We start from the raw sequence: 11,900 nt of genomic DNA, 5'->3' as shown, positions 1-11,900 counted from the left end.
ACCTTCAATTTCGCCCCTTCGCCCACACTGCAGGCAACACACCGCGTGGGGGCGAAATCCTCTCCAAAGCGCCATTCGTGCGCCTGTGCGGTATGCAACAGAATAACAAAACACACGCGGCGGCGGCTACGACTATGGCCTACTCAGCTGTTTTTGGCGATGTGCTGCGGAGAGTGCCTACCTTGCAGGCGCTCGGGATTTTCCGAGCTTCGTTCGTCCAAAAGCATCCGACGATTCGTGGCAGCGCGTCAATCTGCCAGCGGACGTCGCCCGGAACGGACGCGTTTTTCACTCGCTCTTTGACTCGAAAATACTCGTTTGGTTGAGGTTAGGATTCGGGGTAGCAAAAAAAAGTGCTCCCGCGGGTGTTTATTACGTAAAGAAAAAGACAGCAGACGTGTGTGAGCGGTGCGCCCGCCCGGAAGGTAGGCAACACCAGCAACAGCAGCACAGCCTACTGAGCGAGTGACTTTTGGCGCCGTGCGTGTTTTTTAGATTTTGATTGATCTTCGCCGCCCACTTGGACGGACTGCGGCTTGCTGCGGGAAGAGGTTAAGGCTTTTTTTTGTCGCGCGCCTACTGCGTCTTCTTCCGGTGTCGATTCCGTAACGAGAGGAGGTGACTGACGACGGTGTTTAAGTGAGCAGAAGTGAAAGTTGATTAAGTGATTTCCCCCCCCGTCTTCTTGCGGTAATTGGTGGAGGAGAGTTACACGGGTTGCCTAACTCGCAGGCGCTCCAAATTCAACCGAGTGGCGCAAACCATGATTATGGTCAAGAATTTGGCCGCCCTGGCCGGACTGGTGCTGCTGACCGTCGTCGGAACGAACCCCGGCGGGGGCGTCCAGGCAAGAGCGGTAAGTTCTTCGGATATACCCTTTTAAAATATTCAAACACATTAAACCCCCGAGGAAGGTGTTCTAAAGCGATTAATAATAAATCGAATCACATTCCAAACAACTCGGTCGAACCGAACGCGGGCCCGGAATCGGTCAGAACCGATCCGGAACAATTCGGGATGATCGGACTGGAAGTTTTGAATATTTCATTCGGAAAATGGGAAAAACGGGGGTCGAGGTGAATGGTTCTTTATTTGTTTTTATCTTCTTCGGGTTTTTTTTTCTGCTAGCTCTCCTGTGTGGTTCTACATTAGAGAGTTGGAGCATCCGAGAGGGTATTGATTTTTTTCCCCACAAACCTCCTCCCCAGGGGGGGGAGGGGGGAGCGGGTGGTTGGTCCTCGCGAGGCCGCGAGTTTTTATTCGTTTTTTATTCTTTATTGCCATTGTCGTTTCTCGTTTTTTTTTTCTCCTGACGGTATAAATATGAGTATTTCGATTTTGGTGGCGCAACAACGCGCGCCCGATTGATGAAGTATTTCCGTTTCGCGAGGAAAGGGAAAACCGGGAAAAGGAAGGAATCTTGGCGCGAGGGGGGCAAAGAAGTGTCAATTCTACTGGGGATTCGGTGAAGCGTGGTGTGGAGAAAGATGTAAAATTTAACATTTTATGACGCTTGTGGGAAAATTGACCTTTTTTTTTGGTTGGAATGTTTAGAACTGGAAAATGAAGAAATTGTTTGTTTTACGACGTGATAAGTTGATGACCGCTTTGAATTGGCTGACTTGTGACGATAATAAGAGCGTAATTGTTACTCAATGTAAAACATGAGATATGAATCGAGGTTTAAAAAGTCCTATCTAGGTATATTGTGGCAATGGAAATGTCCTTTAGAATTATATTCACTTTTTCCAACTTTGCAAGTTAATCACTTATAATGTTTGTGGGTGTCCAATCAGTTCGTAGGCAGGCTACGAAATTATGGGAAATTTTTAATTCAGAATTATTAATAATTTGCAATACATTGGACCAAAGTGCTTTAAAACTTGAATAAATCAACAAAAAAACCTAGCCTGACATGCTTAAATGTTTTATGTGAATTTGCCATAATTACAAGGACCTATTTTCTCCTTTTAAAAGAAGAGTAAATAGTTTCTTGTTAAAGTTACAGTCCAGAACTTGAATGATAATTACATAATTTAGCTGCATAATACAAACCCTTTCTTCAAAAAGTCTGGCGAAAAATTTTCAAAGTATTTTCTTTTCTTGGCTTTCAATTTTATTTTTTATGTATAGAAAAGTTAAAAAATAATTATCAAATCCATAAATTACAACTAGATTATCATACCCTAAAAATAAGAATTTCAACATTTCGTCGCTTGTGTGCTATCTTGTGACACGTCCTATCTTTTTACAGCAGACGTGTCACAAGATAGCACACGAGCGACGATTTATTGTTATCAATTTTCACAAATACAGTCCAAACTCGATAATTCGAAGTGCAAAAAAAAAAAAAAAAAATACCGTTTTTTTAACTTTTTTGCAACAAAATCCAAATACGTATTTTTTGATTTTGAGATTTTTTGATATTTTTTAATGGACAAAAACTCGCAACTTTTCCGATCATTTAGAGAACAATATATTCAAATTAATATTGAATGTATGGCAATATCTTGAAACGGGGTCCTATATCAAAAAATCTGCAAAGTACTTTTCGAATATTTTTGAATAAAAAAATTAGGTCAAAATTTTGTTTGCAGGAAATTTGGATTTTCCCAAAAAATACTATTTTTTCATAAATTCAAAACTCGGTGACAGAATTTTGGACCATACTTCTCTATGGCTCAAAAAATTCGGGTTTTTGTCCCCTAAAACTGTCAAATATAAAAAAATACGTATTATGGGAAAAAGAGTATTTGTGAAAAAAACATGTTGATGAAAAAACGGCATTTTTTTGGAATACCTATTTTTCCTGAACATTCCTCAACAATACCTACAACTTTGCCGAAGACACCAAATTGATCAGAAAATTCATTCAAAAGTCACAGATTTTCCAATATTTACGTACCATTTGATAAAATTTTCATGTTCAAACAAAGTGACCTCAGTAGGCGGTGTTCTTCGGCTTTATTACAGTTTTTAATTTAAACTAAATATAAGGGGAAATAAACTTTTTCTAATCAAACACCTATCTTCGTCATATGAAGAGTTTGATGCTCAATTAAAGCTCCAAAAATAGTATTTAGGCTATAAACTTACCATCAACAGCACCGCCTCGAGTGAGCACGCAAATTTATGCCATTTACTGGCCAAAAAGATCAAATTTAATGCACTTTTGATCATAATTTCTATTTTGCGAGACCATTTCTCATCATTTTGGTGGTACACACACTTAACTGCTTAACGAAAGTCGCCATCAATATCATTTCACTTGCGCTAACGATTTCAAAGCGCTTAAGATATAAAATTGCTTCCAACTACCGGCAACATGTTCTTTTGCACATTAGTTAGTCACTCACTTGAAAAATAATCCCGAAACATGTAAATAATTAGCAAGCACCATCAAAAAAACAAACGCGCTAAGTCTTTTGACATTTCAAATTGGACCATCCATTCCAATCAAAGGCTGAAGAAAACCGAGCTAGAAGCGAAGGCAAATAAAGAACAAAGGGTGGCCACCAACACCACCAACATGCTGGTGCAGCGCCTGTTGGAGTGAGCCAGTGATGCCAGGTAATATTCTCTATAAATGCTACTTTTCGTGAGTGTTCGCTTGAAATTTCATCAATTTTGGCAGCACTAAGCAGATCCAAAAGAGCGCTGGAAGAAAAAATGAACTAAGCTGAAAATAGGAAAATGGGTGTGGCCCAATGCACTCGACTGATTAGAATGAATTTAAGATTTTTTTTAAATGCTTGTAAAAGGAATAGTATAACCTTTAATAAAAGTGAAAATAAACAGAAATGTTCACAAAAAGTTGCTCTACTCGTTGGTGTACTTGGTTTTAGTAAATTTCAAGGAACACTCAAGATTATCCAGCATCATTCAAACACGTCCGCTTATTAGGCTTAAAATGGGTGTATATCTCCTAAGTAGCTTTTTTATGAACATTTTTAATACATCAGACTATTTTTTTTTTTCAAATAAAGCCCAACATGACTTTTAACAAAGGTTTTCTAATTTCAAATATAAAACGAGAAAAGTATTAAGATTATCACGGAAAAAAATTCAAAAAATAGTTTACAATTTCAGAACGAAATATTATGTTTACACATAAAAAAAAATACTAGAAAGCAAATAGCTTCACAATAGCAATTAACAGCAAACTTTAAATTATTCATAAATCTTTTAAAAACAGTCATAATCAAGACTTAATTGATAAAGGAAATGGGAAATTTAACAGATTTTATTCTCACGATTTTTATACCAAATTTTCAATTGTGTAGGCAATCTTTTATTCCAAAATAAGCACTCTTTCCCCCCGCACTTTATTGTCCCCCAAAATTATGACCCCAAAGTATCTCACCGATAGTCTTAGGCAGAGTCAATATTTTTCCTGCGGCTTCGTTTTTATTCACTTTCCCTCCCTCTCATAAAAGAGTGCTTTCTTTCAGTTGGGGGAGAGAATAACACTAACTTTTTTTTTCGTCTTTTTCGGCAAGCCAAATTATGGCACCCGATAAAAGTCACACCCTCCACCAAAAATAACATCTTCATGTGTGTGTGTGTTTGGTCTTTCTTCGATGAGATCGACAATATTGAGTTTATTATCGACCTTTTTCGCATCTCCTTGAATAAGGTGGGTGTGTTTTTTTTTCAGTGTCTGCGCTAACAATTGAAAAGGGCAAAGTTTCGTTAGATATTTATGATTTTTTTTTCGAAGATTTTAGAAGAATTTTTTATTCTGTGAAAAGACGAAAGGTCATTCCATTCGCCCTTTTCTCATCGATCAACCGTTTAGTGTTTTATCTGCTCCGAAAGCATGGAAAGAAGCAATTCACGCTGCTTCTTTGCTCGAGGGCATGAAAATATATCGAACAACATAATCTCGAGTTGCTCCTTCGTCGAGTTTCTCTCAAAATCTTGTTTTTAAAAAAGTGAAAAATCTCGGGTGGCAGCTTCGGCTTCCAGAAAGCAGCAGCACGTCAAGTGTGATATTATTTATGCTGCTCAGGTTTTCCACTTTTGGGTTCTTTGGTCGAGCACTAGCTAGCTTGCTAGACGGCCAGGCCACAGAGGTTAAGAAGATGTTAAGACTGAAGCACGTAACTCAATCGAGAAACAATTTTTATCAGCCAATATAGCTTCCCAACAAGTATTGGCCACCCCAAGTGGGCACTTTGTGGCCTAGACGATGACCTCTCAACTCGACTTTGTGTGTGTGTGTGTGCAGAAAAAAATGTGTTCGAGTTATTCAAATTTACGACCTTCGATCGATGCAATTTATCCGCCTTAATCGCTCCTCTGGGACGGGGGGAAGGGGGAAATCATTAAACATAAGGGCGCCCTTGGTTGGGCGAGTCATTAGTGTGAAATATTCCAGCACGTTCCACTAATTAATAACACCTGGTGCGACAACAACACTGGGATTGAGTGATGACTTGTCCCTTGGGAGCTTTCCCCCGCTTTGTGTGGTGCCAATTTTGGGCGCCAATTTGACATCACTGTGCGGCGGGTCTTTTCCTTAATGAGTGGCAAACATAAATATAATAGGGTGTGTCAACTCGTAATAACTGCAGTAAATTTGAGTCTCTCAAACACCTGGTGTTGGAGGAAAGTTGTACGACGATGACGACGATAGAACGTCAACCAACAACCGCAAGAAGTGTTTGTTTTGGAACGATATCAAGAGCTTGGGTTGACTAATGAGAGTGTTTTGGGAGAACATAACTAATAAATTGTGATGCTATATTCCGAAAAAAAAATCCTGGCAAAATATAGGTATGTCTATTTTGAAAATGCATTATTTAACGGACAAATTATTTTAAAACAAAATATTACCACGGTGTCCAAGATACGTAAAATCAATGCAAATTTTATTTTCAGTCTTTGCCCCCACCCCCAATCTTCTAAAAAAAAAAACGTAAAAAACTAAAAGAGTGTAAAACAAATAATAATGTTTAAAAAAACGTTTTTTTTAAATAAAAAAAACTCTAAAAGCGATGTTAAACAATATTTAGAATGAATAGTTTAACAATGATTGAAATCAAACGTGAAACCTTAAAAAATACATGAAATATTTTTTATTTTATAAATTTGTGACAGTAAACACAACTGTAAAAATTTTAAAGTATATTGAGATACTTTTCGTTTTTTTTGTTGAAAAAATGTTGAGATCTGAAATTTGAGTTTGCGAAAAAACCAAATTATCATTATTTTCTCTACATCTAACCTCAGAAATCATGACAAAGTCGATTGAAACGTTTCACAGGGGTGTAATGTAACCCTTCAACTTACCCCTCCAAATACCCCTCCAAATACCCCTCCAAATACCCCTCCAAATACCCCTCCAAATAACCCTCCAATCACTAGTACCCTTCTAAAATCCTTAAAATGAAAATTTAACGATAAATTTGATGAAAAACAAATAACTATGTGTTATAACTGAAAAATACAAGCGAAATATTGGGATAAATGTGTGGAAAATTTTAATTCATCTTTTTGAATATTCTAAGCTTTCTAAAATTTCAGATAAATCCTGGTTACCAATTTAAAAAAAAAATCGGATAAACCCCATCAAAAGTTGTCATCACAGAACATGTTTCTAGGCCCCCCTAGGAAAATCCCTAGCAAAATGAAAGAAATTAGGCTTTCAAAAACATCTACAAGAAGTTTACAAAAAAAAAGTCTGCAACCAATTTAAAATAACTACAGAAAATGTAATTTTTCCACTAAAAGCGCGATAATTTCAAAATTCAAGCGATAAGGGTCATCGCTTTTGAGTAGGGGAAAGTGGGGCAAGTGTAACAAGCTGAGGAAATGCTCGTTATAACCCATCAAAAACGTTAAAAAATCTGTCGGATTTTTTTATAATCATCTTATTCCAGGTCTTGACTAAGACTTTGATAGAACAAGTTTTTAAAATATCCTGTTTTTGAATGTAAAAAATTGATTTTAAAAATTTTGATTTTCCGTACGTTCTACTCAACTTGTGGGGCAAGACGAACAAACCGTTGGGGCAAGAGGAACAATGCATGAAAAAACATGTTAATTTGCTAACAATTGAACTTTTATCACATAGATGCATCAGGTTAGAATGTATTTGAATCGTTTCTTTCATTTTTAGATTTAAGTAATAATATTTTACTAAAAATTTGATCATTTTTACGAAAAGAAATATCTCTTAGATGAAAAAAACTAAATTTTCATAATATCATTATATTTAGCATGGACATTTTTTTTTTAACAATTGTTTATCAGTTTTTAAATACTTTTATGTATTTTTTTCCAATAAAATATGTTGTTGCAGCAATTCGTATTTTTTTCCACACTAAAAATCCATATGGTAAACTTGCCCCACCTGAACAAGATTTTTTAAAAGCTCTCAACAAAAATAACTAAAAGTTAAATCATACTTTATAATAGGTGCAAGTCATTAGAAGGGACACTACTGATCTAGGAAAAATAGCATTTTGATAAAATGAGCCTTAAAACGAACCTTAAGCCTTATTTTGTACCATCCAAATATTATAAGAAAACAAAGGTTTTGAAAAAAACTTCATTAAATCTTATGCCCCTTGGCGTTTACGTCGTTTTGGCGGTTATGTGGCAGTAGAATCAGCCAATTGCATTGCTAGCAACAATTACTCATACAGGAAATAATCATAATTGTAAAAATTACGGCCGTACGAGCGATTGTTCCTCTTGCCCCATATGGTCGTCTTGCCCCACCTTCCCCTACTATAACTTTCGTCTTTCAATTACATTTTTGTGTTTTTGTGATCGATCGTAGTAACCGGTGCTGACGGTTGGAAAACTTTTTCGCTCCGCCTCATTTTTGACATTTTTTTTCCTTTTAATAAAATTCTTTTGTGAAAATGCAAAAAGTATTGAGCCGTTGAAATGGTTTAATTTGAGAAGGTTTTTTTTTGTGTTGAAAGGGAATTCTGATTATTATTATTTTTTTTTTTTTTTTTAAATTAAATATGTCTTTATTGAATATTCTTATAATAATTACATTTCTTTTACATGCTAAGTGGTATGGCCTAATGCTCTTCATCTTTGTTGTATTTTTCGTTTTATTATTAACTGATCACATTTATTTTATTTACTTCAAATTGTTTTACATTATTGCATTGAATCGAATACATTTGGGTAAAAAAGAAGAAAAAAAATACTTTAACAACTAATCCTAACTTAAAACTAAAAAAAAAAAATCATTGAAATATTCAAAAACACTAGAACGAGTAAACTACGAACTGTATTTTAAGATGAATGCTCCAAGCGTTCTTACTTGTTCCGCACGAGTTTTGCAACCACGCAGTGTTGTTGTCATCTCGATGAAAATGTTCAAAAGTTCTTGTGGTGAAAACAGGTCACTACTACCTTCACCCGTTGATGTTGGTTGGTTTTCCCTTGGTTGCTGACTGAAGCCTGGAGGTGTTGTATTCTCTGCAACTCTTTGCCGCTGATTCAACGGCAATGGCTGCAGATTTGGAACCACTCGAACAGATCCTGCTACTGGCGACGCCAAAGCAGGAAAATCCACGTCCGTGTATGCTGGTGGTGTTCTGCGACGATTTGGTTGGTGCCTCGTCGTCGCTTGCTGCCGAATTTTTACAAACTCAGCACGTTTTGGGCAGCTTCGATTCTTGGTAGAATGGTCGCCGCCGCAGTTGAAGCATTTCGCTTCGATGTTCTCGTTGATTGTTTCGCAAGCTTGAGTTTTGTGCTCACCTCCGCAGGTTGCACAACGACTCTTGATGAAACAGTTCCTTCCACCATGCCCAAACTGCAAGCAGTTCGAACATTGTGTCACATCACGGTGCACTGGTCGATAACGTTCCCAAGTCACGATGATGTTGAAAATTGCCCGAACTGCTTTCAGCTCAGACGGCGTTGTCAATCCTCTCTCGAGATGAACCAGGTACAGTTGATCACGATACTTGATGTCCTTGTTGTGTCTCGTCATCTTGAAGACTTCGATCACGTTCAACTTAAGAGTTTTGAGCTCTTCTTTCAGCACACTCACATCCATGTCGTACAGGCCACGGAGGACTTGTTTCATGGGGCGTTTACCTGGATCGTCATGGCTGTAGTATTCAATCTTGGTGTTGTTCAGGAAATCCCGAACGTAGTTGTAATCCTTTCTGGTAGGTAGCAGAATTTTGAGTCCATCAGCACACAAGCGAATGGAAGCTCGTAAAGCACCAGATTTGATAAACCCGGTCAGCCACTTTCGCACCGAATCCGATGACAATGTTTTCACAAAAATGGGTGGCAACTTTTCCCGTCGTTCAAATTCTTCCTTCTCGCTCACGTCCACAGGGAGGGTAGCGAACTGGTTTCCAGACGAATTTTGAGCGTCCTTGCTCAAACTGCCTGGCTTTGCAGGTAGCGCTTCGGCATTCTTTAGCTTCTTCAAATCTGCCGATCCTGCTGGTGAGGACCGCCTCTTTTTCTTGCCGTGAGGCATTTTTGCACTTTTTAAGCACTTTTCAGGAGCTAATATCCAGGAGTACCTCACTGATTGGTGTTCCACAAGGGAATGGAATTCTGATTATTGTTGTCGTTGAAAGTGAATTTCGATGAAAATTCATTAAATCGTTCGAATCTGCCAAGAATCAGGAAGTGATCAAGGCTTGATTTTTTTTTAATCTTGATCTAGCTGGAGACGTTCCCAGAGCGGAATTGATCATGGTACACTTCCACTTCATCCGATCGGCCTGTTTTTGGTCAAGAATCTGGGGTCTGACGATCGGGACCCCAACTGGCTGTGTCTTTTGAAGATTTACTGTTCCTTGGTGAGAGCTTTCCATATTTTTTTGCTATTTGACTATATTCCCCTTTATTATAATATAATATTATAAATTCAATAACCCTCCTACTGCTATCTCACTTTCCCATTCCCCAATCCCAATTTCCCCATTTCCATTTCCCCCCTAAAAATATAAATAATTTCCAATTTACACTAACACACCACACCCAACTTATTCGGAGCGTTTGGTACGGTATGTCCACGCATCCTTCCTCCCCTGATGATTCTATGAAATGTGTTCCGTTCACAGAATCTGTCTCTGCGGTTAATGAAACGCAGTAGGCCTGGCCGCTTTAATTCTTGCTATACATTTTCGGGGTAACTCGGATGTACTGCAATAATTAATAATGACAAGAAAGAACTTGGGGCGTAATCTAACTACAAGTTCTTCCAGGATGCTTTCTCCGGACTGGCTGCGCTTGTGTTCGATTAGATTAGATTAGATTAGATTAAGATTCGAGCATTTTTGTGTTCGGCCGTGCTGTTTTCATGGGAAATTGCTGTATTCATAATACAGTTCAGACTCGATTATCCGAATGTTTGTATGGGACTTCAAATAATCGAATCACGAACAAAAAAAAAATTGTTCGTATTTTTTATTTTCCTGCTTTTTACATCCAATTCCAATTTCAAATTTCAGTCAAATTTTAATGGTTGATACCTATTAAATTAAAAAATGCATTTTCCAATATTTTATCACCACCATTTTGGCCGCCATCTTGGATTAAAAAATTCTAAATCACTTTAAGAGGCAGTATTTGTAAATATTGCTCGGTTTGTTCTAGCGGTCGTATCGAGGTGCTCCGATTTGGATGAAACTTTCAGCGTTTGTTTGTCTATACATGAGATGAACTCATGCCAAATATAAGCCCTCTATGACAAAGGGAAGTAGGGTAAAATGGGCTTTGAAGTTTAAGGTCCAAAAACCATAAAAAATCTTAAAATTGCTCGCATTTCCTTAAAACTTCATCAATTCCAACTCTCTTAGGTGCATTCGAAAGGTCTTTTGAAGTACTTCAAAATGAGCCATAGACATCCAAAATTTGTTAAACTTTTTCTCATAGCTTTTGCAAATTATTGTTAAAAATGGATTTTTTAAAAACCTTAATATCTTTTTGCAACAGCCTCCAACACCCATAAGTTAGGGAACTTCATGGACCTTAAGCCTACGGTAATAACTCGCAGTTTTTCTCACAGTTTTTCGATTTTTCTATTACATACATTTCACAACGTTAGTTTTTGCTCTGTAGGCCGTCATAGCGGCACTTTTTGGTCTCAATTTTGTCATATTCGGAATCCTCGTAAAATTTTACGTAAGTTAGAAGTATTGGAGTTGTAAATTTGATTGGAAAAAATGCCATTTTGAATGAATTGAAATATTTTTTAACAATTTGTTCGATTAGGGGTAAAACAGGTTTTCGCCTACTTGATACAACATTTGACGTATTGATCGCAGGGTAAATAAGATCTATTTCTTTTTCCACAAATGTGTTATTTTAATTATTTTTTAATCAAATTTACAACTTTTGACCTATAGGAATATGGGTGTTGGAGGCTGTTGCAAACAGATATTAAGGTTTTAAAAAAATCCATTTTTAACAGTAATTTGCAAAAGCTATGAGAAAAAGTTTAACCAATCCTGGATGTCTATAGCACATTTTTAAGTGCTTCAAAAGACCTTTCGAATGCACCTAAGAGAGTTGGAATTGATGAAGTTTTACGGAAATTCGAGCAATTTTAAGATTTTTCATGTTTTTGGACCTTAAACTTCAAAGCTCGTTTTTCCCCACTTCCCTTTGTCATAGAGGGCTCATATTTGGCATGAGTTCATCTTATGTATAGACAAACAAACGCTGAAAGTTTCATCCAAATCGGAGCACCTCGATACGACTTGTTACACATTGGTGAAAAACTCGCTCTTAAAGTAGTTCGGTTTGTTTTACATTACCGAGACACAATTAAGGCAAACACATTTTGAAAAACAAAAAGCTTCCAGAGCTCCTTTCGGTTTCCAGTAGAAACTTTTTAGACATTTCGTCACACAAAAAAAAAATACAAAATAAAGAAAAAATGCAGCAAATTTCAG

General features: G+C 37.2%; 1 protein-coding gene across 1 annotated transcript in view; it reads left to right on the top strand.

Moving 5' to 3' along the window:
• Positions 1–230: 230 nt before the first annotated feature.
• The window catches only part of LOC6052276 (proteoglycan 4), a 176,572-nt gene continuing 164,902 nt past the window's right edge, over positions 231–11,900 (top strand). The window contains exon 1 of the mRNA XM_038249224.1: positions 231–856. Coding sequence (XP_038105152.1) covers positions 764–856 — 93 coding nt within the window. The 5' untranslated portion in view covers positions 231–763. The remainder of the gene's footprint in view (positions 857–11,900) is intronic.

Source organism: Culex quinquefasciatus, chromosome 1 (genome assembly GCF_015732765.1).
Source record: "Culex quinquefasciatus strain JHB chromosome 1, VPISU_Cqui_1.0_pri_paternal, whole genome shotgun sequence".
Lineage (NCBI taxonomy): Eukaryota > Metazoa > Arthropoda > Insecta > Diptera > Culicidae > Culex > Culex quinquefasciatus.
The sequence above is the reverse complement of the archived record's forward strand: the minus strand, read 5'-3'. Positions and strand labels throughout refer to the sequence as shown.